Source organism: Carcharodon carcharias, chromosome 9 (assembly GCF_017639515.1).
Source record: "Carcharodon carcharias isolate sCarCar2 chromosome 9, sCarCar2.pri, whole genome shotgun sequence".
In the NCBI taxonomy this organism is placed as follows: domain Eukaryota; kingdom Metazoa; phylum Chordata; class Chondrichthyes; order Lamniformes; family Lamnidae; genus Carcharodon; species Carcharodon carcharias.
In genome coordinates this window covers 64,887,011-64,914,572 of record NC_054475.1, presented here as the reverse complement: position 1 = coordinate 64,914,572, position 27,562 = coordinate 64,887,011, and the positions used below count along the sequence as shown (strand labels likewise).

The window sequence follows — 27,562 nt, the reverse complement described above, 5'->3', positions numbered from 1 at the left end:
AGAGGGAGAGGGAGACAGGCAGACAGGCGAGAGAGAGAGGGGGACAGGAAGACAGGCGAGACAGAGAGGGGGGACAGGCTGACAGGCAAGGGAGACAGGCAGAGAGGCGAGAGGGAGAGGGAGACAGGCAGAAAGGCGAGAGGGAGACAGGCAGAGAGGCAATAGGGAGAGGGAGACAGGCGAGAGGGAGACAGGCAGAGAGGCGAGAGGGAGAGGGAGACAGGCAGAGAGGCGAGAGGGAGACAGACAGACAGACGAGAGAGAGAGGCAGACAGGCGAGAGAGAGGGTGAGACAGGCAGACAGGCGAGAGAGAGAGGGAGACAGGCGAGAGAGAGAGGGAGACAGGCGAGAGAGAGAGGGAGACAGGCGAGAGAGAGGGGGAGACAGGCGAGAGAGAGGGGGAGACAGGCGAGAGAGAGGGGAGACAGGCGAGAGAGAGGGGGAGACAGGCGAGAGAGAGGGGGAGACAGGCGAGAGAGAGGGGGAGACAGGCGAGAGAGAGGGGGAGACAGGCGAGAGAGAGGGGGAGACAGGCGAGAGAGAGGGGGAGACAGGCGAGAGAGAGGGGGAGACAGGCGAGAGAGAGGGGGAGACAGGCGAGAGAGAGGGGGAGACAGGCGAGAGAGAGGGGGAGACAGGCGAGAGAGAGGGGGAGACAGGCAGATAAGCGAGCGGGAGACAGGCAGATAAGCGAGCGGGAGACAGGCAGACAAACGAGAGGGAGAGAGAGGGAGACAGGCAGACAAGTGAGAGGGAGAGAGACAGGCAGGCAGGCGAGAGAGAGGGGGAGACAGGCAGACAGGCGAGAGAGAGGGGGAGACAGGCAGACAGGCGAGAGAGAGAGGGAGACAGGCGAGAGAGAGAGGGAGACAGGCAGACAGGCGAGAGAGAGAGAGGGAGACAGGCAGATAAGCGAGCGGGAGACAGGCAGACAAGCGAGAGGGAAAGAGAGGGAGACAGGCAGACAAGCGAGAGGGAGAGAGAGGGAGACAGGCAGACCAGGCGAGAGAGAGAGACAGGCAGGCGAGAGAGAGGGAGAGAGAGAGGCAGGCAGGCGAGAGAGAGGGAGAGAGACAGGCAGGCAGGCGAGAGAGAGGGAGAGAGACAGGCAGGCAGGCGAGAGAGAGGTAGAGAGACAGGCAGGCAGGCGAGAGCGAGATACAGGGAGACAGGCGAGGGTGGGGGGCGGGCGAGGGCGGGGACGGGCGAGCGACGGGGGACGGGCAAGGGCGAGGGACAGGCAAGGGCGAGGGACAGGGGACAGGTGAGGGACGGGGACGGGCGAGGGCGAAGGACGGGGACGGGCGAGGGCGAAGGACGGGGACGGGCGAGGGCGAAGGACGGGGACGGGCGAGGGCGAAGGACGGGGACGGGCGAGGGCGAAGGACGGGGACGGGCGAGGGCGAGGGACGGGGACGGGCGAGGGCGAGGGACGGGGACAGGTGAGGGACGGGGACGGGCGAGGGCGAAGGACGGGGACGGGCGAGGGCGGGGGACGGGCGAGGGCGAGGGACGGGGGACAGGCGAGGGCGAGGGACGGGGACAGGCGAGGGCGAGGGACAGGGACAGGCGAGGGCGAGAGACGGGGGACAGGCGAGGGCGAGGGACGGGGGACCAGCGAGGGCGAGGGACGGGGGACAGGCGAGGGCGAGGGACGGGGGACAGGCGAGGGCAAAGGACGGGGACAGGGCAGGCGAGGGCGAGGGACGGGGGACGGGGGCAGGCGAGGCCCAGGGACGGGGACAGGCGAGGGACGGGGGACAGGTGAGGGCGAGGGACGGGGGAAACAGGCGAGGGACGGGGGACAGGCGAGGGCGAGGGATGGGGACAGGCGAGGGCGACGGACGGGGACAGGCGAGGACGGGGACAGGCGAGGGCGAGGGACGGGGGACCTGCGAGGGACGGGGGACCTGCGAGGGACGGGGGACAGGCGAGGGACGGGGGACAGGCGAGGGACGGGGGACAGGCGAGGGACGGGGGACGGGGCAGGTGAGGGCGAGGGATGGGGGACAGGCGAGGGATGGGGGACAGGCGAGGGATGGGGGACGGGGGACAGGCGAGGGACGGGGACAGGCGTGGGCGGGGACAGGCAAGGGCGAGGGACGGGGACAGGCGTGGGCGGGGACAGGCGAGGGCGAGGGACGGGGACAGGCGAGGGCGAGGGACGGGGACAGGCGAGGGCGAGGGACGGGGACAGGCGAGGGCGAGGGACGGGGACAGGCGAGGGCGAGGGACGGGGACAGGCGAGGGACAGGGGCAGGCGAGGGCGAGGGACGGGGACAGGCAAGGGACGGGGACAGGCGAGGGCGAGGGACGGGGGACAGGCGAGGGACGGGGACAGGCGAGGGACGGGGGACAGGCGAGGGACGGGGGACAGGCGAGGGACGGGGGACAGGCGAGGGACGGGGGACAGGGGGCAGGCGAGGGCGAGGGTCGGGGGCAGGCGAGGGCGAGGGTCGGGGGCAGGCGAGGGCGAGGGTCGGGGGCAGGCGAGGGCGAGGGTCAGGGGCAGGCGAGGGCGAGGGTCGGGGGCAGGCGAGGGCGAGGGTCGGGGGCAGGCGAGGGCGAGGGACAGGGGACGGGGGACAGGCGAGGGCGAGGGACGGGGATCAGGCGAGGGCGAGGGACGGGGATCAGGCGAGGGCGAGGGACGGGGATCAGGCGAGGGCGAGGGACGGGGATCAGGCGAGGGCGAGGGACGGGGATCAGGCGAGGGCGAGGGACGGGGGATGGGGACAGGCGAGGGACGGGGGACGGGGGACGGGGGATCAGGCGAGGGCGAGGGACGGGGAGGGGGACAGGCGAGGGACGGGGGACGGGGGACGGGGGACAGGCGAGGGCGAGAGACAGGGGGACAGGCGAGGGCGAGAGACAGGGGGACAGGCGAGAGCGAGAGACAGGGGGACAGGCGAGAGCGAGAGACAGGGGGACAGGCGAGAGCGAGAGACAGGGGGACAGGCGAGAGCGAGAGACAGGGGGACAGGCGAGAGAGAGAGAGAGACAGGCGAGAGAGAGAGAGTCAGACAGATAGACAGGCAAGAGAGAGACAGACAGACAGACAGGCAGACAGGCGAGAGAGAGGGAGAGAGACAGGCGAGAGAGAGGGAGAGAGACAGGCAGACAGGCGAGAGAGAGGGAGAGAGACAGGCGAGAGAGAGGGAGAGACAGGCAAGAGCGAGAGACAGGCGAGAGCGAGAGACATGCGAGAGAGAGAGACAGGGGGGCATGCAAGAGAGAGAGAGGGGGACAGGGCAGAGAGAGACAGACAGACAGGAGAGAGAGAGAGACAGAAAGACAGGCGAGAGAGAGAGGCAGACAAGCAGGCAGGCGAGAGGGAGGGACAGGCAGGCAGGCGAGAGGGAGAGAGGGGCAGACCTGCAGGCGAGAGGGAGAGAGGGGCAGACAGGCAGGCAGGCGGGAGAGAGACAGACAGGCAGGTGAGGGGAGCGAAGGAGGGAGGGGGACAGGCGCGGGAGCAAGGGGGACAGCGGAGGGAGGGAGGGGCCCAGGCCTGGGGGTGAGGGGGGACAGGCAGGGTATCGAGGGGCTCATGTGGGTCAGGGAGGGGGACAGGCGGGGGAACGAGAGGCCCAGGCAGGGGAGCAGGGCCAGGTGGTCAGGGGAGGGAGGGGGGCAGGAGGTCAGGCGAGGGAGGGAGAAAGGCGTGGGAGGGAGGCAGGCATGGGAGGGAGGAAGGCAGACAGGCGAGAGAGAGAGACAGACAGGCGAGAGAGAGAGACAGACAGGCGAGAGAGAGAGACAGACAGGCGAGAGAGACAGACAGACAGACAGGCGAGAGAGACAGACAGACAGACAGGCGAGAGAGAGTGACAGACGGACAGACAGGTGAAAGAGAGAGAAAGAGACAGACATACAGGCAAGAGCGACAGACAGACAGGCGAGAGAGACAGACAGGCGAGAAAGACAGACAGGCGAGAAAGACAGACAGAGACAGGCGAGAGGGAGGGGCAGACAGGCGGGAGAGAGAAAGACAGACAGGCAGGTGAGGGGAGTGAAGGAGGGAGGGGGACAGGCGCGGGAGCAAGGGGGACAGGCGGAGGGAGGGAGGGAGGGAGGGGCCCAGGCCTGGGGGTGAGGGGGGACAGGCAAGGTATCGAGGGGCTCATGTGGGTTAGGGAGGGGGACAGGCGGGGGAACGAGGGGCCCAGGTGGGGGAGCGAGGGGGGGGCAGGCGGTCAGGGGAGGGAGGGGGGCAGGAGGTCAGTCGAGGGAGGGAGAAAGGCGTGGGAGGGAGGCAGCCATGGGAGGGAGGCAGGCAGACAGGCGAGAGAGAGAAAGACAGGCGAGAGAGAAAGACAGACAGACAGACAGGTGAGAGAGACAGACAGGCGAGAGAGAGGGAGAGACAGACAGGCAGGCGAGAGAGAGAGAAAGAGACAGACAGACAGGTGAGAGTGACAGACAGACAGGCGAGAGAGACAGACAGACAGGCGAGAGAGACAGACAGACAGGCGAGACAGACAGACAGACAGGCGAGACAGACAGACAGACAGGCGAGACAGACAGACAGACAGGCGAGACAGACAGGCGAGACAGGCGAGACAGACAGGCGAGACAGACAGACAGGCGAGACAGACAGACAGGCGAGACAGACAGACAGGCGAGACAGACAGACAGGCGAGACAGACAGACAGGCGAGACAGACAGACAGGCGAGACAGACAGACAGGCGAGACAGACAGACAGGCGAGACAGACAGACAGGCGAGACAGACAGACAGGCGAGACAGACAGACAGGCGAGACAGACAGACAGGCGAGACAGACAGACAGGCGAGACAGACAGACAGGCGAGAGAGACAGACAGGCGAGAGAGACAGACAGGCGAGAGAGACAGACAGGCGAGAGAGACAGACAGGCGAGAGAGACAGACAGGCGAGAGAGACAGACAGGCGAGAGAGACAGACAGACAGACAGGCGAGAGAGACAGACAGACAGACAGGCGAGAGAGACAGACAGACAGACAGGCGAGAGAGAGACACAGACAGACAGACAGGCGAGAGAGAGACACAGACAGACAGACAGGCGAGAGAGAGACACAGACAGACAGACAGGCGAGAGAGAGACACAGACAGACAGACAGGCGAGAGAGAGACAGACAGACAGACAGGCGAGAGAGAGACAGACAGACAGACAGGCGAGAGAGAGACAGACAGACAGACAGGCGAGAGAGAGACAGACAGACAGACAGGCGAGAGACAGACAGACAGACAGGCGAGAGAGAGACAGACAGACAGGCGAGAGAGAGACAGACAGGCGAGAGAGAGACAGACAGGCAAGAGACAGACAGACAGACGGGCGAGAGACAGACAGGCGAGAGACAGACAGGCGAGAGACAGACAGGCGAGAGACAGACAGGCGAGAGACAGACAGGCGAGAGACAGACAGACAGGCGAGAGACAGACAGACAGGCGAGAGACAGACAGACAGGCGAGAGACAGACAGACAGGCGAGAGACAGACAGACAGGCGAGAGACAGACAGACAGGCGAGAGAGAGACACAGACAGACAGGCGAGAGAGAGACACAGACAGACAGACAGGCGAGAGAGAGACACAGACAGACAGACAGGCGAGAGAGAGACACAGACAGACAGACAGGCGAGAGAGAGACACAGACAGACAGACAGGCGAGAGAGAGACACAGACAGACAGACAGGCGAGAGAGAGACACAGACAGACAGACAGGCGAGAGAGAGACACAGACAGACAGACAGGCGAGAGAGAGACACAGACAGACAGACAGGCGAGAGAGACACAGACAGACAGACAGGCGAGAGAGAGACACAGACAGACAGACAGGCGAGAGAGACACAGACAGACAGACAGGCGAGAGGGAGAGAGCCAGACAGACAGACAGGCGAGAGGGAGAGAGCCAGACAGACAGACAGGCGAGAGGGAGAGAGCCAGACAGACAGACAGGCGAGAGGGAGAGAGCCAGACAGACAGACAGGCAAGAGGGAGAGAGCCAGACAGACAGACAGGCGAGAGGGAGAGAGCCAGACAGACAGACAGGCGAGAGGGAGAGAGCCAGACAGACAGGCGAGAGGGAGAGAGCCAGACAGACAGGCGAGAGGGAGAGAGCCAGACAGACAGACAGGCGAGAGGGAGAGAGCCAGACAGACAGACAGGCGAGAGGGAGAGAGCCAGACAGACAGACAGGCGAGAGGGAGAGAGCCAGACAGACAGACAGGCGAGAGGGAGAGAGCCAGACAGACAGACAGGCGAGAGGGAGAGAGCCAGACAGACAGACAGGCGAGAGGGAGAGAGCCAGACAGACAGACAGGCGAGAGGGAGAGAGCCAGACAGACAGACAGGCGAGAGGGAGAGAGCCAGACAGACAGACAGGCGAGAGGGAGAGAGCCAGACAGACAGACAGGCGAGAGGGAGAGAGCCAGACAGACAGACAGGCGAGAGGGAGAGAGCCAGACAGACAGACAGGCGAGAGAGAGAGAGCCAGACAGACAGACAGGCGAGAGAGAGAGAGCCAGACAGACAGACAGGCGAGAGAGAGAGAGCCAGACAGACAGACAGGCGAGAGGGAGAGAGCCAGACAGACAGACAGGCGAGAGGGAGAGAGCCAGACAGACAGGCGAGAGGGAGAGAGCCAGACAGACAGACAGGCGAGTGGGAGAGAGCCAGACAGACAGACAGACGAAAGGGAGAGAGCCAGACAGACAGACAGACGAAAGGGAGAGAGCCAGACAGACAGGCGAGAGAGAGAGAGAGCCAGACAGACAGGCGAGAGAGAGAGAGCCAGACAGGCGAGAGAGAGAGAGCCAGACAGACAGGCGAGAGAGAGAGCCAGACAGACAGACAGGCGAGAGAGAGAGAGAGCCAGACAGACAGACAGGCGAGAGAGAGAGAGAGCCAGACAGACAGACAGACAGGTGAGAGAGAGAGAGCCAGACAGACAGACAGGTGAGAGAGAGAGAGCCAGACAGACAGACAGGCGAGAGAGAGACAGACAGACAGGCGAGAGAGAGACAGACAGACAGACAGGCGAGAGAGAGAGAGGCAGACAGACAGGCGAGAGAGAGAGAGGCAGACAGACAGGCGAGAGAGAGAGAGGCAGACAGACAGGCGAGAGAGAGAGAGAGGCAGACAGACAGGCGAGAGAGAGAGAGACAGACAGACAGGCGAGAGAGAGAGAGACAGACAGACAGGCGAGAGAGAGAGAGACAGACAGACAGGCGAGAGAGAGAGAGACAGACAGACAGGCAAGAGAGAGACAGACAGACAGGCGAGGGAGGGAGACAGACAGACAGGCGAGGGAGGGAGACAGGCGGACAGGCGAGGGAGGGAGACAGGCGGACAGGCGAGGGAGGGAGACAGGCGAGGGAGGGAGACAGGCGAGGGAGGGAGACAGGGAGGTGGACAGGCGAGGGATGGAGGCAGACAGATGAGGTAGGGAGGGAGGCGAGGGAGGGAGAAACAGATGAGCGAGTGAGACAGATGAGACACAGACAGAATAGAGAAACTAGGGAGAGACAGACAGACAGACAAACAGACCAGAGAAAGAGATAGACAGACAGACCAGAGAAAGACGGAACGACAGAGACGGGTGTTGGGGGCCGGGGGTGGGCGGTCGTGGAGTTATTGCACCATGGTAATCTAGTGTTGGAGGTCGGCTCGTCATCAAGTGACGCTGCAAACAGCTAGTGCTGAAGTTATTTTTTGGGTGGGGGTGGGGTGTTAGGGTTACACACAGTCCCCTCCCCTCATTGTTACACCCACAATTGCAAGGTGCACCCGTCACTTTGCTCCCGCCCCTCTCCACCTGTCCCGTGACTCAGGCTGTCAGCAGCAATCTTAAGAAACTGAAAGTTTACTTCACTTAGTTTTCCCAGTTCACTTATTAATAATTGACTCAGAATGCAAAGTACACTTCTATGTAACTCTCCATTCATATATCACATTGGAGGAGGTTAAAGATTAAATAGCAGGATTCTTTAAACTTAAGGCACACCAACTTTTTGACTCTCAATGGGTTATTTACATGACGCTCAGTTTTCAAAATCCTGTTGCAAGCTAAACGGTTATGTAACCCATCAATTGGTCCGCAGTTGAATTCCGAGATTGCCCAGTAGGCGGATATATTGTTCGTGAATCGCACCAGAAACAACCAGGGAGGAACAGGTAGCAGAGGAAAGGCCGGAGCGCCAGTTTTAATGAGCGCGGTTCCCTGGACAGTTCAGTACTTACCACTGAATATTGCCCGGGCTGTCTGCACTCTGCAAAACCAGGGATTGTAGGTTGTTCATGGTGGAGGCTGAGAGAGGCCGTGAGGTCAAGCTCTTGGGTAATCTTGTTCGCCCGCAGCCTACGTTGCCAACTGCGCCCTCGTCCGGTCTAGCCGCTGTTTGCCCCGCTCCTGTAGCCGCTGTTTGCCCCGCTCCTTTCTCTTCCTCTTGTTGTTGTTGTAGCCCAGGCGGCCCGGCAGCGCCACCCCGCGGGCGGCGGCCGCAACCACACTCTGACTCCCACAATCCTCAGCAAAACCGCCAGCGAGAAATGGCGCGGGGTTGACAAGTCGAGCCTGAACAAGACCAAAAACTGAAGCTCAGGAGACCGCAGCGTTTCACCCTAGAAAAGACACAAAGCACACGGCTGGTTAACAGGGAGGCAAGGCCAAGAAATTGCACAATCTGACAGCCACTAGAGAGCTGTGCACTTAAAACCAATAAACTTCATTGATTTAGCCTCACGAGGCAGTGAGGTGTCACCTTTAAATCAATAAAAGTTTGGTGGGTACAATATGAACCCGCTACAAGCGGGAGTCGCACAGCCTTGTTGTAAAAGTGCGGTTACCTAGACTCCATCCAACGGCCGGCGTCTTCACGCAAAAAGCCACACGGGCACGACGCACGGACGCTCGCGCACTCCGCCCGCTCTAATTGGGCGCTGGGTGAACCCTGACCGCCAGCGGCCGCCAATCAGAAGGCGCTCTAGCCCCTCCCCGCGCCGCCGCTCTTGTGACTTGTCCTGGGAGAGGGAGTTGGTGACTTTCCAATTCCCCTGACAATCAGACGCAAACAACATTGCGCCCACTCAGCTTTGCAAGTCAGCCGCGCAAATGGGAGAGCTTTTAATGATTCTTTAATCGAATCTCCGAGTTTATAAGAGCGTTCTATTTGTTGCAAATTATATTTGTTGCCGAGTTGCATTCACTATACATTACAAAATACATAAACTATCACCACTTTTTTTTTGCTTGCTTCTTGTTGGTTGAACTTGTTTTGAAAGTCAGTCACAACACTTGACTCGCCCAGCAGGGTGATCAGTGACGTAGACAGATTTCAACCATGATTGCTGTTGATGAAAGCTGTAAAAACCTGTCACCTCAAGTGGTGATCTGCATAAACTCGAATTCCTGTTTCTTCTCCATTTTACAGGAAGCAGTTCGAGTTTCGTTGCAATTCCTGTCGAAAACGCGCAGCCTCCGTCGGCGGTATTTTTGTGGTATATTTAGTGCATGTATCAGCAATATACAACAGTATTTCAATACTGTTGCGCACAGCCGCTTCCGCCGTCAGTGTTATCTACTCTCGCCAAACAGCAGCCTTTGTATTTCTCACAGAGGTTGCACAATAAGTAATTAAAACATTTCCAAAAAATCGCGATTGCCACATTCTGTTGGTGCATTTTCAAAGTTGGTGATTTTAATTATTCAAAACAACGCCTTAACCCTCAGCGCTCTTCCCCTCTTGTGTGTGAGCGATGCGGTCGCCATGATCACTTGTACGAGTGCTTCTAACTGAAAACTGAGCATTCCCCGACACTGTTAAGGGCGGGCGCTCACAGTGAGGTAGGCTGCCAAAATATTTCAGCCTATATTTCTGCAAGTTTCTAAGCGGTCATCTGATCCCACCATTTGCTTCCAAGGAACTTAATCCAGTTTTTACATCAGCCGCTAATATTAGGAGGTCTGGAGAGCAGAAATTGTAGGTTAAAATTATAGGTTACTGCTTGCTGACGCCCCCTGTTTCGAACCGGAGCTACCCCAGTGACAATGCCACGGTTTGAGTTTAAGAAGTATCGCACCAGGTTTCTATGTATCTCCTCTCCCTCACTCTTAAAAAAAACTTAACAAGCAGAAAAGTAGCGGTCCTAAATTAATTCATTTCTGCAAGACCACTTGTAACAGAATTGCTATGTGTGTGATTGTAGGTTTTCCCCTGTGTGTATTTTGCCCAAGTGTATGTATATTTCCCGTGTATTTCTCCCGTGCTGAATGTTGTGTTTTGCGTCTGTGTGTGCTTTGTCCCCATGCGTGGGCGATTAAACCCTTTGTGGCTGTGTGTTTTGTCCCTACGTGTGTATTTTCGCTGTGCTTATGTGTAGTTCATCTCTGTGTGTATATGTGTATATTCTGCCCCTATGTGTGTTTTGGCTCAGTATGGGTGCTTTCCCGGTTTAAATTTGTTTTACCCCTACGTGTACCTGCACTTTACCCCGTGTATGTGAACACGTATTGACCCCTGTGTATGTGTTTTTTGCACCTATGTCTGTGTTTACCCCTGTTTGTGTTGCTTTGGCCTTGTGTTTATGTGTGTTTCCCCCCTGTCTGTGTATTTTACCCCTGTGTATATGCTTGTTTTTGCCCTGTTTATATGTATTTTGCACTGTGCAATTTTGAGCTTTGCCCCTGTGTAAATTTTGTCCTGGTACGAGTAAATTTTGCCTGTGTGTGTGTATTTGTACGTGTTTTACTGTGTGTGTGGATATTCTGTCCATGTTTATGCGTTTTGCTCAGTGTGTTTGGCCCCTGTATTAGCACCCTGTGCATTCTCCCTGTGAATGCATGTATGTGTTTGACCTCTGTGTGTATTTCCCGTGTTTGTTTTGCTCCTGTGTATGTATGTTTTCAGCATCTGTGTGTTGCTCCTCTGTGAATGTGGGTTTGCCCCTGTGTGTTTACTTGGGATTTGCCCCCGTGTAAATACTTGTATTTTGCTCCTCCGTGTGTGTGTGTGTATGTGTGTCTCCCCCGTGTGTGCATCTGGTTTTGCCTCTGTGCATATGCAGGTATGTTTTCTCCTGTCTGTGTGAGTTTGATCTCTGACGAACGGCCTACTTGGAGCTGGTGCCCTTTGTCTGTTACTAGGTATCCTCGAAAGTTGTTGTGGGAAGGAAGGTTCTTTGATAAAAAATAGATTCTGTCATTTTATTACACAAACTCGATCTCCACGGGGTTTTTTTTTATTTGTCCAAATTCCTTGTAAAGTTTTGCTGGTGTACGCACCTGGGTCCCGGAACAAAGGAACAGCCCCGAGCTTTCCTCATTATTTTCCGAGATTCTTGATGCTAGGTCTTAAGTTGGTTGTACAGTTTCACAACTATTCGGAAGATAATTCTGCTCTGGGCTATTCAAAGGACTCAGGTTACAAGTTTGGAAAGTAAACAATTTACGACGTGCAGGCAATGAGAGCGCCCTCAATCAGAGAGCACTGCAAGCAGGCTGCAGGAAGTCCGCTGTCACAATGAAACCGCCGCATAGCCTTTGCTTTCGTGGCTGGGACGTTACCTAGTGAACTAACATTTCCTGTCCGAGTTAATTTAGTCCAAAGGCTCTGTAACGGCCTAGTGCTTTGTGTTAAAACGGAAGTAAGCTGAATAAGGTCACGTCTGATCGGGGGTTGTGTAGGGGAACCAAAAGAGTGAAGTAGGCTGAACATTTTTCTCTCATTCTAGTTTTTTTGTTTTGATCCTTATCATAATCTTGTTTGGCTAAAATAGCCATAACATGATAGGCGGGGCCGATGAGTCATTAGGATTAAGACGTTCACTACCTGTAAGAGCCGCCCACACACCAGGGAAGAGCCGATACATTATGCCTTGATAGAGCCTCTTAATCGTAGACAAAAAACTGAGGGCTGGTTCTTCCATTTTCTGGTTAAACTCTTACTTCTGTTTATGTGTCATTCTCTAAACACTGGCTTGTACTGATAGAGCATCTGGTAAATGCTGACTCACACTGACTCGCTAAAAAAAACTTTCATCGGTCTTGCACCTGGCAAAGGCTGACTCGCACAGATAGGGAACTTTGAAGTCTTCAAGCGTTTCGTATCCAAGGAATTCAGTTGGCAGAATCATGGGACGATGCAGCACAGAAGGAGGCAATGTGGCCTTGCGTGACTGCGCAGGCTCTTTGTTAGAGTTGTCCAATTAGTCCCACTCTCCTACTCATCCCACGTTGGGTTGCAAATGTTTCCAAGTATTTATCCAATTCTCCCTCTAAAGTTACTTCCGAACCTGCTTCCACCTTCACTGCAGGCAGTGCATTCCAGGCCAGAACAACTCGCTGTGGAAAAGAAAAATGTTTGATTCGAGTTATTTGCCAATCACCTTCATCCTGTGTCCTCTGGTCACCAGCATTTTTGCCACTAGAAATAGTTTCTCTTTAGTATTCTATCAAAACCATTCAAGGTTTTTAACACATCCTCAAATCTCCTCAATTCTGAGTTGAGTGACCACTGCTTCCCCAGTCCTAACCGAAGTCCCTCATTCTTGGTGTCATTCTAATAAATCTCTTCTGGGCTCTCTCATGGCCTTTGGCATCCTTCCTAAATTATAGTTCTCTGAATTGAGTACAATATTGCTGAGGCCTAACCAGTGTTTTATAAAGTTTTAGCATAACCCCCCCATGCGTTTGTACACTTTAACTCTGTTAATAAGGCTAAGCATTTCATTTGTTGTTCTAACAGTGTGAGGTGTAGTTATGGTTGTTGTTATGTAGAGAAATCAGCAAAACAAGAAAATAGATGAATTAGAAAGGCGCATAAATGGGATTAAGGTACAGATCATCCATGATCTCATTGACTAGCAGAAGAGGCTGACAGGCCTACTCCTAGTTATATGTTCCTATGCCTTTATGAACGAACGTTTAATTTGCTTTTGGTGTATTTAGTTGATTGGAGGTATGTTGCCCAGGACAACTTCCTGCACTTTCTTGACAAGTGCTATGGAGTCTTTGCCACCCATAAAAACAACTACAAAGGGCTGACGGGCTTGTGTTAAGATTTTATTGTAAGGATGCTATTCCTAAATGTAAACTCGGCCTAAATTATGTGCTCAAATGGGGAATGGGCCGAACTTGCACACTGATAGATCAAGATTTTATTAGTTCTACTGGTTGAAGTCTTCAATAAAGTTTATGCTGTTGAACCGTTACGTGGAAGGCTAGTCTTTAAATTAGCAAGGCTAAGATGAAAACATATTTTCCCGAATCCACGGGGATGTGCACACAGCCCAAATTGCTTGTTTTCAATACTGGTAGGATGGGCCGTTCGTTTCCTTTAAAGATGTTTTTAAATTTCCAGAAACCCTAGGAGATCCAATTGACCATCCAAATTGATGTCTCTCCACCAAGCTAAATGCATATCGCCCTGGTATGAATTCAAACTGGCAAAAGATAATGTATTTAAGTTGCCTTTTGTGGAGATGGTCAACAAATTGATTCTCCACAGATATCTCACTTTTCAGATGCCGCACAGGGATCGGGCCGGCGAGGGGTGGGGGGCGCGGGGGGGGGGGGGGGGGGGGGGGGCGGTGGGGGTGGAGTGGAGTGGGTGCGGGGGGAGGCAAGGGGTAGGGGTGGGGGGACTGGGGTGGTGTTGGGGGGGAGGGCAGGGGAGGGCAGTGCGGTGGGGACAGGTGAGTGCAAGGGCGGGGTGGTATTGTTATTCAAGTGAGAGACGTCAGCGAACGGATTACTTCCCAATTCGGACACCTGGTTTCAACATCAAGATTCCCGGGTTGATGTACCACTACCTGGTTACCTATAGCTAGAAGCTCCGCTGCTTTAAAATAATAGGCTTTAGTCCAACTGCAGTAGATTGTTCCTCACTGCACCGCGCATTTCCTTCAGATCAGCCTTCCCGGTGACCTTCCCGGCGAGATTGTCTATTAATTCTTATCTTATTCCTTAGACTGCGCAATCTCCTGAGCTTCCCCTAAAGCCACAACATCTAGTTATATAGAATTTGCAGCATAGGAACAGAAAACTCCGCTCAACCGTCCTATACCAGTGTTTATGAGCCACATGGATCTCATCCTACCTTACTCCACCTACCAGGATATCTTTGCGTTCCTTTCTCCATCATATACTTCTCTAACTTCCTCATAAATATATCTGTGTTATTCACCATAACTATTCCATCTGGTAGAGGGTTCCGCATTCTAGCCACTCTCTGAGTAAATAAACTTGCTGATTGGATTCATTAATCACTACTTTCTGTTTTCGGCTGTTAGTTTCAGGCGCCCCCAAAGTCAAAACTTCTTCTCTACGTCTAAGCCCTTCATAATTTTAAGGGCCTGTGTCAGGCAACCGCTCATCTTAGACAGTTTGAAGATTAAAAAAAGAAACTTATAAGCTCTCAGTTCTGGTATCATCCTTGTATTTATTTCAGCACTTTCTCATGTACTTCTATGTCCTTCTATTTACTGATGTCCTTATAGTTAGTTCTGGGTGAAAAACACACTTATCGAACTCAACTCATCAAGTTCCTTTTGTCATTTCAAAAAAAAAATTCTATTTTTAAGAGAAAACATCATCTCTCATACTTTTCGAAGGAATACCTTGAATTTTTAAAATCCATTTCCTTTCCTCCCAGGTGAAGAAGGAATTGACCCGGTTCTGTCCTGAAAGCTTTACAAGAATCAATAAACTAGATAAGAATGCACATTTTAGGTTCGGCACTCAGTTTCACGGGTTAATAGTACTAGTGCATTTCTCATTTTGTGTTCAAGTTCCCTGAAAACTCAATAGCGAATTTCAACAAAGCTCACCAACTTCTCTGTTAAGAAGCTGGCTTTATATTATTGCCCTATTTCAATCTATCTAAATACATCTTATGGCATGTCGGAGGCAAATAAATAATGTTCCACCTGTCATCTAACTAATACTAGACAAACTATCGCCAGAACCCGTCTTACATATCAGGGGTCTACTTCGGGGCTCCAACGTTTTATTTATCTTTTGCAACTGATGCTGTAAACAACGAGAATGTGTTCCAGATTTGGTCGGATTTAGTTATTTAGATTGATGATTTTAATAATATGTTATTTTATGTTCCACTTTGTCACTGTTTACACGAACAGTAATCAAAGGAGATAAGGCCTTAAATCTCTTTAATATTAAATGTTTTCGTCAGTGCCCCCACCCCCCCCCCCCCAACCTCATCAGAGTGGTTAAGTCTATTTCAATCCCTCTTTTCATTCTGTTCCTTTAAACATTCTCTTCTACACACCTTGAACTATCAAACCAATTCTTTCTAACTATACTTTGCATTTCACTAAGGCTGCCCAGTTTCAGCTCTACATCGTCGCCCAGCTCTACATCTACTTCAACATATCTGCGGATGAAACCCTCATCCATGTTTTTGTTACCTCTAGACTAACAATACCAACACAGGCTTGATTGGGCTCCCCTCTTCCGCCCTCAATAAACTAAGCCCTTCTAAAACTCTGCTGCCCATATCCTCACTGGCACTAAGCCCTGTGAATGATGCAGCACAGAAGTGAAATGCTGACCCTTTGAAAAATCTATCCAAATAGTCCCTCTCCTGCTTTTCCCCCAAAGTCCTTTAAATTCCGTCCCCCCCACCCCCCTCCCCACCCCCACCCCCGTTAGTATATTCACTGAAATGAGAGCAGAACGACCTATCAACAGATACACGGATTCTGACATTTAGACAGATTACAAATGAAAACCCGGCAGAAAGCCCTTCAAATTAACTGTATTCGCGTTTCTATATGAAAAGCCATGTAAATCTCCCCATTGTCCGAATACCCCTCGGAAATCCAACCCTCTAGTTAATTAAAGGGGCGCGCTTATGGCCTATTTCCTTTAAAGATCCTGCACCGTTTCTTGAGTTACTTTGACGTTGCCAGCACTCAACAAGAACGGATTCTAGTTTCAGGTTTTATACTTCAGCCGGACCTTTAGAATTGTTAAAGTGGACATTTAGTAAGGAAATTGGAAATATCGAGAGTTCTCATGACACAATGACACGAAACTCTAAAATGTCGTAAACCACGAGGAGACTTAAGGAGATAGACCGGGTTAGACACATGAAATATAAGGTAGATAAGTGCGAAGTGCATTTTAACAGGAAGCATTTGAAGTGGCAATATAAATTAATGATACGTTTTAAATTATTTCTCAGTTACGCCGTAAAGTGAAATGTTCAAAGCAAAGCCCTGGTCTGTAACAGATATTTCACAGCACGGGGGCACCTCGTGTGAGAATGTTATCACATCCCTTGCCGGGGCGAAGGCTCTGCTACCAGGTAACTAAGGAGTGAAGTTCCCAGGTTCAATGTCAGTCAAGAAGCATTAAAACAAAAGGCGACCTTCAACATTTATGTAGCGTTGGTATTTTTAGCTTTTGGGTAATTGACTGAATGACATTAGGTGTGCAGCCTTAGGTTATCAGACTATTCTTTCCAACTCCGGAATTTGGTTCATAATTGCCCAGGCGCTTGCCATGAAGTTCTCTTGTATGAGAGGGTCGACTCTGAAATGACTTCAGGCTCGTCTGCAACTCAAGAGCGAAACTGAGAGTCTATGTCGGCACTAAACTAAAAGTCCATCTCCGAGAGGTTAGTGTCAGAAAGCCTATCGCTTCGAGGCTGTCGGCTATTATGTGTCCTTATGCCTGAGGTTAAAGACATTATGGGGGACAGAATAACAGTGTGAGGGTGGGGGGGGGGGGGGGGGGGGGGGGGGGGGCGGCGGCGGTGGTTAGCGGGGGAGTGGGTGGGGGGTGGTGGTGGTTGATGAATGTTTAACCCAAGATGTATCTGGTCTGGAAATACTCGCTGTTGTCACAAAAATAGAGTTCCTTTCCTCAGTTATGATACCTTTTACCTTAAGAGTGCACAGTAAGATCCCATAGCAAAGAGGCTCAGTTAGTTAGTTGATGTATGGCTTAGTTTAATGAAGCCCACTGCATATTCTTCGTGGGCTTCGAATAAGTGTTTTCCGTTTAAACAATGATCTCTCTCAAAAATAATCGCGAGTTTTTAATGGCGAAAACCAGTAGGGTTCGTGTAGATTTGAGCTGATCTCTTTGAAATGTATGTTTTTAATTGATGCCTTTTCACACATGCATTACCTTGTTTGGTTACAAAATAAAGTTTATTCTATTCTGTCACAAGGAATGAGGAGTAAAGAATCTCAGTTAATGTGGAGAGACTGGAGAATCTCAGTTAATGTGGAGAGACTGGAGAATCTCAGTTAATGTGGAGAGACTGGAGAATCTCAGTTAATGTGGAGAGACTGGAGAATCTCAGTTAATGTGGAGAGACTGGAGAATCTCAGTTAATGTGGAGAGACTGGAGAATCTCAGTTAATGTGGAGAGACTGGAGAATCTCAGTTAATGTGGAGAGACTGGAGAATCTCAGTTAATGTGGAGAGACTGGAGAATCTCAGTTAATGTGGAGAGACTGGAGAATCTCAGTTAATGTGGAGAGACTGGAGAATCTCAGTTAATGTGGAGAGACTGGAGAATCTCAGTTAATGTGGAGAGACTGGAGAATCTCAGTTAATGTGGAGAGACTGGAGAATCTCAGTTAATGTGGAGAGACTGGAGAATCTCAGTTAATGTGGAGAGACTGGAGAATCTCAGTTAATGTGGAGAGACTGGAGAATCTCAGTTAATGTGGAGAGACTGGAGAATCTCAGTTAATGTGGAGAGACTGGAGAATCTCAGTTAATGTGGAGACACTGGAGAAGTTGGGATTGTTCTCCTTGGTGCAGAGAAGATTAGGGAATGATGTAATACAGGTGTTCAAAAGTATGACAAGTTTTGATAAAGACACTCGGTCGACTCAGTGAAGGGTTGATAACCAGAAACACAAGCAAAAGATAAATGCCAAAAACATGGAGGGTGGGGGGATGTGGGAAAGCAGGGGTGGTGGTGGTGGAGATGAAGATAATTGTTTTAACACAATTATTATGACCTGCAATGCATGGCCTGAAAGGGGACTGGAAACATATTCAATAGTAACTTCAAAAGGACAATAAATGGCACGGCTATGAGGAAAGGGTGAGGGAATGGGACTAATTGAATAACTCTTCCAAAAAGCCGACAAAGGCGTGATGGGACGAATGGTCTCCCTCTATGCTGTAATTCTATGAACTTGCTAGTCAATAAATGTGATATTTCAATCTTGCTCATAAAATGTGAGAACATAAGAACTGGATTAGGCTGTTTCAGCCCCTCATCCCTGGTCTACTCCCCAGTTAGATCATGGCTCACTGTATCTTAACTCCTTAATTCCGTTATCCTTTACCTAACAAAAAATATCAATCTCAGGTTTGAAATTTTCAATTGACTCCTGTCTCAACAGCTTTTTTGGGGATGGAATTTCCAAATTTCCAGTACCCTTTATGTGAAGAAATGCTTTCTGACACCCTCTGAACAGCCCAGCTCAATTTTGAGAATACGCCCCCTTGTTCTGGACTCTTCCTCCAGAGGGAAACATTTCTCCCCATCTACTCTGAAAAACAATGTATCATTTAAATGGGGAGAGACTACAGAACTCTGGGGTGCACAGGGATCTGGGTATCCTGAGGAATCACAAAAGGTTAGTATGCAGGTACACAGTAAGTGATTAGGAAGTCAAATGGAATGTTAGTTTTTATTGTAAGGGGAATGGAATATAAAAGTAGGGAAGTTTTAATGCAGCTGTACAGGGCATTGGTGAGACCATATCTGGAATACTGTTTTGTGTTTTGGTCTCCTTATTTGAAAAAAATATATATAATTGTGTTAGAAACAGTTCAGAGAAGTTTCATTCCTGGGATGAAGGGCTTATTTTATGAAGAAAGGTTGAACAGGTTGGGCCTATAGAGGAATGAGAGGTGATTGTATTGAAACATATAAGATCCTGAGGGGATTTGATGGGGTCGGCACAGAGAGATGTGTTCGTATGTGGGAGAGACTAGAACCAAGAGATACAGTTTAAGAATAAGAGGTCTACCATTTAAGGCAGAGATGAGGGGATTTTTTTCCCCTCAGAAGGTCGTTAGTCAGTGGAATTCTCTTCCCCAGGAAGCAGGCGAGGCTGGGTCATTGAATTTATTCAAGGCTGAGTTAAACAGATATTTGATAGACAAGGAAGTTATGGGGGCAAAGAGGAGTTGAGGCCACAACGAGATCAGCCATGATCTTAATGAATGGTGGAGCAGCCTCGAAGGGCTGAATGGCCTATTCCTGCTCCTAAGTCCAATGTTCCCATGTCCCTTACCAAATCCCTTAATTACCTTAAACACCTCTGTTAGATCACCACTTAACTTCAATGTTGAAAGCAATCCAAACCTAGACTCGGCAGCCTTTTCTCATAATTTGACTCTTTTAGCCCTGATGTTATTCTGTCAACTTGCGGTGTATCTCCTCTAAGGCCAATTGGGCCCGTAACTGAAGACAGTATTGCAGTTGGGAGCTAACTTGAGCTCGGCCTCTTGAGATAAAGCGCAACATTCCTTTACGATTTTATTTTTTTTTGTTCTTGACCACTAGCCTTTGGCAAATTCTGTACTTGGATTGCTAAATCTTTTTGCTCATCCACGATCCCTAGTTTCTCGCCTTTGAGAAAACATCCTTCCGAGATTCAAAATAGATGTCCTCACATGTTCCTGTTTTGAACTCCATCTGTCACAATCTTGGGCATTCAGCTAATCCATGATGTCCGTTTGCAACTTTCTGTTCCCATCCACACAGAAATTGGCAAAATAAGCATAAGCTACACGGGTTTGGAATGCACTGCCTGAGAACGAGGTGGAGGCAGATTCAATCGAGGCAAATAAAAGGGAATCAAGCTGTTCTCTGAAAAGGAAGAATGTGCAGGGTTACGGGGAGAAAGCAGAAGAATGGCACTAAGTGAATTGCTCGTTGGGAGAGCCGGTACAGACACGACGGGCAGAATGGCCTCCTTCTGCGCTGTAACAATTCTGATTTTGAAACATAGAAAGATTTACAGTACAGAAGGAGACCACTGTTTACTGCGCTATCTTAACTTAATGTCGTCAGCAAGCTTAGATATATGACTCTGTTTCTTCAGTCAAGTGATTTTTAATTGCAGTGAAAAACTGTAACACCCATCCACATTATTGGGGAACACCACTGGTCCCATTCTGCCATTTTGAGTACATACCCATTAGCCCTACTCTCTTTCTCCAGCCCCTTTACCAATTCTCTGTTCAAGCCATCAGGTTACCTCCAACTATTCCCCTGTGGCACTGCTGAGTACAGGAGGGCTGCCGGCCTCTGATTGGCTGGCAGCACTCTGCAGCGGGACTTTCGCCCCCGGAGTCCTTGACACTCCGGAAGGCCCGCCTCTGAGCCTGTGAAATAATCAAATCAAGATGCGGGTGGGGCTTAATTCGGCAGTCCATTAGGTTCCGCCCGATTTATCCTTTACAAATCTATGTTGTCTCGCTTTAATTAGTTCCTTTTTTGCCCTAATACAGCCTTCAAGATCTGCAGAGTGAGATTACCAGTTAATGCTATTTTGAGGGCGCTTCAGTCCTGTGATTTTAGAGGGAATTATTGGAGATTCCCCAAACTTTTTCCACAAAGAACCTTTACAATAAGCGGACGGAAGAATGTTTTGTGGAGACAGAATCCAGTCACAGAGATGAAAGGGTATTGCTAACTACTAATAGCGCCCAATCTCCTTATACTTCCAATAGGGCGGGGTCCATCTGAACTCGACTGGGAACAGGGTCCCAGCGAGAAGGATAAAAAGTGCGGGCACGAGGACTTTAAACTAGTAAATGGAGGAAGGGCATAGGTGGTAAAATATATTAAAAAGATTACATAACAAGTGAAACGGAAGAGAGCAGAGCAATCGTCAGAAATTATGCATTACAGGTAAATGGAAAATTAAAAATGTGAAATAATTAAATCGGAGAGAAAAATAAGAAATGTTTGAGAAAGAAACAACATTGGAGCAGAAGCAGAGGTTGGGACACTGGCTCTATTCTAAATAAGACAACAATATGAAGAAGGAGTGACAGAATTTTACTGATTGTGACTGCAGAGATTTCTTTTGGAAATCACTTTACTTATTCCATCTTGACCCGTTTTCCAATATATGTGCCATTGCATTGGGGTGTGCGGGGACATTTTTCAGAGGTAACATGAGGTTCTACTAACAGACTGCTCTTTATTTGTAGGTTTACTATAGGATCATAGAATTATGGAAATTTCCCTTTCAGAAGGTGTCTCTATTGTGTCTCTACTAGCAGCAAAAGAGCCATTCGGCTTAATCCCACCTTCCAGCTCTTGGTCTAAATAACCAGGTACTTTCGATGCAGTTTCTGCCTCTGCCAACCTTTCAGTCAATGATTTTCAAACCCTCACCACTGTCCTCAATTCCACTACAATCTTTCTACCAATTACTATAAATCTATTCGCATCCCCTCCTCCACCCACTCTACCCCCCTACCTCACCCCACAAACCCTGTTATTGACCTCTTTGTTAACCGAAACAACTATTTCCTACCCACTCTAAGTAGGCCCCTCATAATTTTATACACCTCAACTAAATCTGCCCTCAGCCTCCTCTGCTCTATAGAAAACAAACCCAGCCTATCCAATCTTTCGTCATAGTTTAAATTTTCCTTTCCTGGCGACATCCTGTGAAATCTCTCTACCGACTCAAGTGCTTCATTCCTGTAATGTGGTAACCAAAATTATACACAGTATTCTAGCTGTGGCCTAACTCGTGTTCTATACAGCATAACCTCTCTGCTCTAGTATGCAATGATTAGTAAAGGGAAGTATCACGTATACCATCTTAGCCACCTTTTCTACTTATTTTGCTACCTTCTCGGATCAGTGGCCATACACTACAAGCTCCCCCTGCTCCTGTACACTTCTAAGTATCCATCATTTATTTTGTATTTCATGGCCTTATTTTTCCTCCGCTTTTTCAGATTGAATTCCATTTGCCACTTTTCTGGCCATTTGAACAGGCCACTGATATCTACCTGGAGTTCACAGCTTTCTTTCTCACAATCAACCACACAGCCAATTTTTGTATCATCTGAAAATGTAATTGTGATTCCCTTTACATTTAAGTCTAAATCATTAATATATGGGAATAGGAAGGACCTAATCCTAAATCCCACTGAACTCCACTAGAACCAGCCTTCCAGCCATCACAGCACCATTGACCATTACCCTTTGGCTCCTGCCACTAAACCAATTTTATATTCAACTCACCACTTTGCCTTGGATCCTCTTTACTTTTAGCTTTTGGGTCAGTATGCCATGTGGGACCTTGTCAAAAGCCTTGTTAAAATCCATGTAGACCACATAAAATGATCTACCCTCATTGGCCCTCTTTCTTACTTCCTCAAAAAATTCATTCAAGCCTGTCAGACATGACCTTCCCTTAACTAATTGATGCTGACTCTCCTTGATTAACCTGGGCCATTCCAAATGATAGCCAGTAAAGTCCAACAGAATTCTTTCTCAAATAATGTGCTAACTAATGAGGTTAGGCTAACTGGCCTGTAATTGCTCAGTCTATAGCTTCTACTCTTTTTAAATAATGGTATAACAGTAACAGTTCTGCAGCATCATGTCTAGCCAAAGGGGATAGGAAAATTATGTCAGAATTTCCATTATTTCTTCTCTTGCTTCCTAGAGCAACCCGGGATACATTTTAACTTAGCCTGGCCGTTCATCTGCTTTCAAAGATGTAACATTCCCTGTAACATTTTTCTCTCACACTATCTTTACCAATCAATAATCCAATCGTATGATTTCACACTTCTCTTTCTTAACTACAATGTCTGTATGTGCTCTTCTTCCATGAAGACAGATAAAAAAAATAACCAGGTGAAGCTCAGAAACTGTGTTTGTTTATTTTTCACAAGGATTTCTAATAAAGTGGGTATTATGAAAGGGTCATATTATTAGAAGAGGCAACGTTCAAAAGACATAGTGATACAATGAGAATTTGCATTCAAAGAGGAAAATATGTATAAAGGGAGAGAAGGCTGTTGGTAAAAAAGAAAGGGATCCTAAGATATAAAGCTTCCAGCCTGTAAGCCCTCAAGTCACTGTCTGCAAGGACCAAGAGCAGAAAGAAATTCATTTTGAATGCGAAGGTCCAGAAGATCTGTTTAAATCACTATGTTTTTTTTGCATTGCCTCAAAGGGGGTGTGACTGAGAGTCAATTTAATTAGGGGATTTTTGTAGTTATTAAAGTTGTAATTTTGTAGACATATGTATGTTCTTATAACCTTTCTTGTATTAATAAATGTTTGATTTAGTTTTTATTTAAAAAAACTCTTGAAACTCGATGGCCTTATTACTACTGAATTCAAAGCCTGCATCTCAAAACATACAAATTACAAAGTTGGTTGTTTCTGGGATTTTAACAGCTCAGCCTTTACCATCGGCTGTGTCATAATAATTTTAAAAAACCTGTCCCCTCCATGACTTATACACTGATCACACTTCTTCTTCTTAGGCAGTCCCTCGGGGTCGAGGATGACTTGCTTTGACACTAAAAATGAGTTCTCAGGTGACTGAAGAGTCCAATGTACAGTCTCAGGTGGGGCAGACTGTGATAGGGGGAACGGGTGGGTGGGGTGCCCGTGTTGCCACACATTCTTTTTGCTGTGGACACTTGGCTTCAGGTAGCCCTTGGTAATGACACTCGAGGTGCTCATCCCCTTCCTGGATTCTTTCCCTCCACTTTGGGTGGTCTTGGGCCAAGGATTCCCAGATGCCAGTGGGGATGTTGCACTTTTTCAAGGAGTCTTTGGGTGTGTCCTTCAAACGTTTCCTCTGCCCTCCTGGGGCTCGCTTGCCATGTCAAAGCTCCGCGTGGAGGGCTTGTTTCCTCCATTATATCCCAATTAATATCAGGTAGTTGAAATCTTCTACTGTTGCTGCCCTATTGTTTATTCATTTCTCAGAAATTTGCTCCATGTTTGCTGTTCTTTCTCCCTCTGGCTGTTTCGGGGTTTAAAGTACACTCCTGGCATTGTAATTGTAATTGCCCCTTTTTTTGATCTCTAGTGACATCCTGTATTGGGGATTTGTATTGGATGGTTTCCATTGAAGTGCAGATTCGTGTTATGGTTCAATCACCAGGAGAAATTCCCATTGTATAGAACACCAAATGATATCAAGGCAAAGTTGCCGCTCAGGTGGCTCAGTTGGTTAGTTGGTCAGCGTGTGGTGTAGGTTAATACCAATATCGCAGGTTCAATCCCCATGCTGACTCTTTTACTCTAAGTTTGATGCAGAATGGTGCCCTTCAAGTAATATGTCCACTTGTGGTTTTCTAACAGAGGGAGATGACTGCACACCCTCATGGGCTCTGGCAATTTGCCATACTATTGCCGTGGGTTTTATACTATCCCTCTGATCCCAGTCAATCGCGCATTCCAAAACATCGTTCATCAACTGTAATATTCAGTAATACAGGATCGCTCACTGTTGAGTTCGTTTCAGAACAAATTTAAGGAGGAAGGTGTGGAATCGGACCGTGTTACTACACCTCCTAAACCATGTAGTCTAATCCCGGTCTCCCGCTAGGTTCCTGCTTCCTTTTAACATTCTGCTTTTCAATCAAAAAGTTTTATTTTTCAAATGAATTTATGGGCATTACTTCAATAATTCCAGCTTTTTACCCATCCACTCTTCAATTCTTCTGTCATTCCCTTAAATTTGTGTCAAAGGTACAGTCCATCACGATTTCTCCAATCATAATGTGTCATAATATTGAGAATTGAACTCTATTGGTCAATCCTAAATTTTCTCCACTCAAGAGCCCAGACCCGAACTTCTCAAGCTGGTGTTTATTCTGAAACCGCTCATCCCCGATATATTCTATAAAATCCACTTTACCATCGACTTTTGAACGTTCAAAGCGAGGTGCCCATAATTGTATTCACCCATCAACCTAACCAACGTTTTGTACAAGTTTAACGTTATCTCAATTGTATTCTAGACCACTATACGCAAGTAGGTATATTTATACAATGTCTTACATAGAAAAACACCGTAAGGCACTTCACAAACTATAATAGAGGTTTAAACAAAGAAAGAACTGTTACGAGGGGTTAACCAAAAGTTAAGTCGAATATTGGATTTCCATGAGAGTCTTCAAATAGGAGAAAGAGGTCACGAGGCTGACGGGTATGATTGAATTAATACTACCTGCTTCCACCGTCTCCCACCGCCTTAGTGAAATCTTCGTTCAATACTGAGTCTGTTGATCAGTTTGAATTTAACCATTCCAGCGCAGACGCTGTCCTCTGACTCGAATGTTCTGGGCGAGGTGATGTAGCTTGTCAAGGTCTATGTTATCTAGCCCTTTTAGAATCGTAAAGAAACCAATCACCTCGCCTTCTCTTTTCGAGTGAGGACTTGCCCAATTTATACAATTGGTCCTCAAAATCCGATCATGCTATTCCCTTAAAAACAATGCACTCGGATGCTGAAAATCTGAAATAAAATAGAAAATGCTGGAAATAGTCAGGAGATTTTTTTTCCTCCCAGATTGTGGTGAGTTTTTGGAACTCTCTTCCTGAAAAGGCGGTGGAAGCAGGGTCTTTGAATATTTTTAAGGCAGAGCTAGATAGATTCTTGATTAACAAGGGGTGGAAGTTTATCGGGGGTAGGCAGGAATGTGGGCTTGAGATTACATTCAGATCAGCCATGATCTTATTGAATGGCGGAGCAGGCTTGAGGGACCGACTGGCCTACTCCTGCTCCTAATCTGTATGTTCGTATGTCAGCAGGTCAGGCAGCACTTTTAGGGATAGAAATGGAACTAAAGGCTTCAGATTGATGACCTGTCTTCAGAAATCCTCCTAATCCTAGTGGTTGCTCCCTCTGAAGCATTTCAGCAGCGACATCTGTTTACACACAGTCAACTGTCCAAGTTCCTGGCCTTCAGACATTATGAAAGAAAGATGGGAAAGCAAATCTGAGCTGCTGAGTTCTAGAAAGCCTACGCTCTTTAGTAAAAGAGCAAAGACAAGCACGCTTATTGCTATAACTTATATTCGAACCGAGGTTGCTGTAACTGTGATATTAACCAGTATACAATCACGGTGTGCTACAAGACATTATGCTAGCTTTTGAATCACCAAGATATGGTGCTACGGAAGTTGACTATAGCACACATAGAATATTGTCTTGAAATTGTTGCTATTCATCTCAGTGGGGCTGTTCCCTCGCCATCCAAAAGGCAACAGCGTCAGCAGAACTTATACAACACCGAAGTGTAGACTGGTTTTTCAAGTCTTGTAGCGATGCTCGGGCTTTTAAATCATTTTAAGCAGTCGCGCGTGCTACCAGTTGAGTCAATTTGTTGAGTTTGGATTTGTTCCCTTTCAGGGGAATCCTGGAGTAACAAAGCTTGGAAAAAGTACGGGCTTCCTGCTCGCGGTGCTTAACTCAGATTTGGTGGGAAATAATTGGGCTATTCTGTGTCATCTTCAGTTTAACGGTTCGGGAACGATAGTCAAGAGGTGATGGGGTGGGGGATTATGTGCACTTGGTCAGGATTTGGAAGACTGACGAAGAAAATTAGTGTAGCCAGGTTCCGGGTAAAGCCCCTATCCGCCTAGGTCCAACAATGTCTCTTAACCCCAATCTGAAAAATACAGCCCTAATAGTGCGGTTCTGCTTTGATTTCAGATGTAAAAGTCGGGCATTTTCCTGCTTATCGGGATGGAATTGCCAATCTCCTGCTAAATCGTCAACTTTTACTTCGTGGAGATTCGAACGCCATTTATAATGCGTGCAGACCCATACTCAATCAATGTGCATTTATCCCAAGTTATTGTTGTTGAACATGGTGATGCTCTGATTTAGGATTCATCCATTAATAGAGGCCCGGCGCTAGAAATTGCCCTTTCTGACTCCCGGGTTCGCCAAATGCAAACAGGACCAACCAGTCACCAAACTTGAAATAGAAACAACACCGCGGCTATGTTGCCCTGCTTGCAAAAGTCGGATGCTCCTGAATCAGGAGTAAGTACCATGCAGTACCTTAACGAAACTTATCTGAGTCAAAAAAACATCTGACTACCTCTAGTGATAACCTCCCAACGACAGATCTTATTTTTTAATTTAAATTGCTGCATTTTCTTTACATTGTGACTACACTTCAAAACACATTTCATTGCCTGTGATGAACTTTGGAGTACCCTGAGGATGACAGGCGCTATGTTAATGCAAACTGTTTATGTTAATTGATTTTGAAATACAGTTCTATTTCCCCTTTGGACAATGCGCCGACATTGCTGTAGAAATAATAAATATTCTGTTAAATTCAGATTTCAAGTTTTATTTCGGATTCATGGCCATTAGCCATGGCCAGTGACTAACTCTAGCAGCTAGTATAGAGCGTCCTGATTGTGGAACGGTTTCCACTCTATTATAAACACAGCAATGCGAGTTCGGATCCTATAAAGCTGATGAAATATTTTATTAATTCTTCTTAATGCAGGGATACTCGAATCAGATAGAAGCAGCACAATTTTATAGAATGAGAT

At 48.9% G+C, this 27,562-nt stretch overlaps 1 protein-coding gene and 1 long non-coding RNA gene across 5 annotated transcripts in view; one reads left to right on the top strand and one right to left on the bottom strand.

Moving 5' to 3' along the window:
- LOC121282111 (ligand-dependent nuclear receptor-interacting factor 1-like) overlaps nt 1-11,833 on the bottom strand; it is a 239,035-nt gene extending 227,202 nt beyond the window's left edge. The window contains exons 1-2 of one of the 4 annotated variants that reach the window (XM_041195588.1): nt 11,810-11,833; nt 8,223-8,603 (exon numbers count right to left, since the gene is read on the bottom strand). In XM_041195588.1, coding sequence (XP_041051522.1) covers nt 8,223-8,281 — 59 coding nt within the window. In that variant the 5' untranslated portion in view covers nt 8,282-8,603; nt 11,810-11,833. Of the gene's footprint in view, nt 1-8,222; nt 8,604-8,743; nt 8,881-9,359; nt 9,478-11,809 lie in introns of those variants that run through there. The other 3 variants (XM_041195590.1, XM_041195589.1, XM_041195591.1) reach the window with 3 other exon arrangements.
- Nucleotides 9,710-27,217, top strand: LOC121282112. Its single transcript, XR_005943994.1, has 3 exons — nt 9,710-9,825; nt 16,187-16,309; nt 26,703-27,217. It is a non-coding gene; the product is annotated as an uncharacterized LOC121282112 (long non-coding RNA).
- The last annotated feature ends 345 nt before the right edge of the window (nt 27,218-27,562 follow it).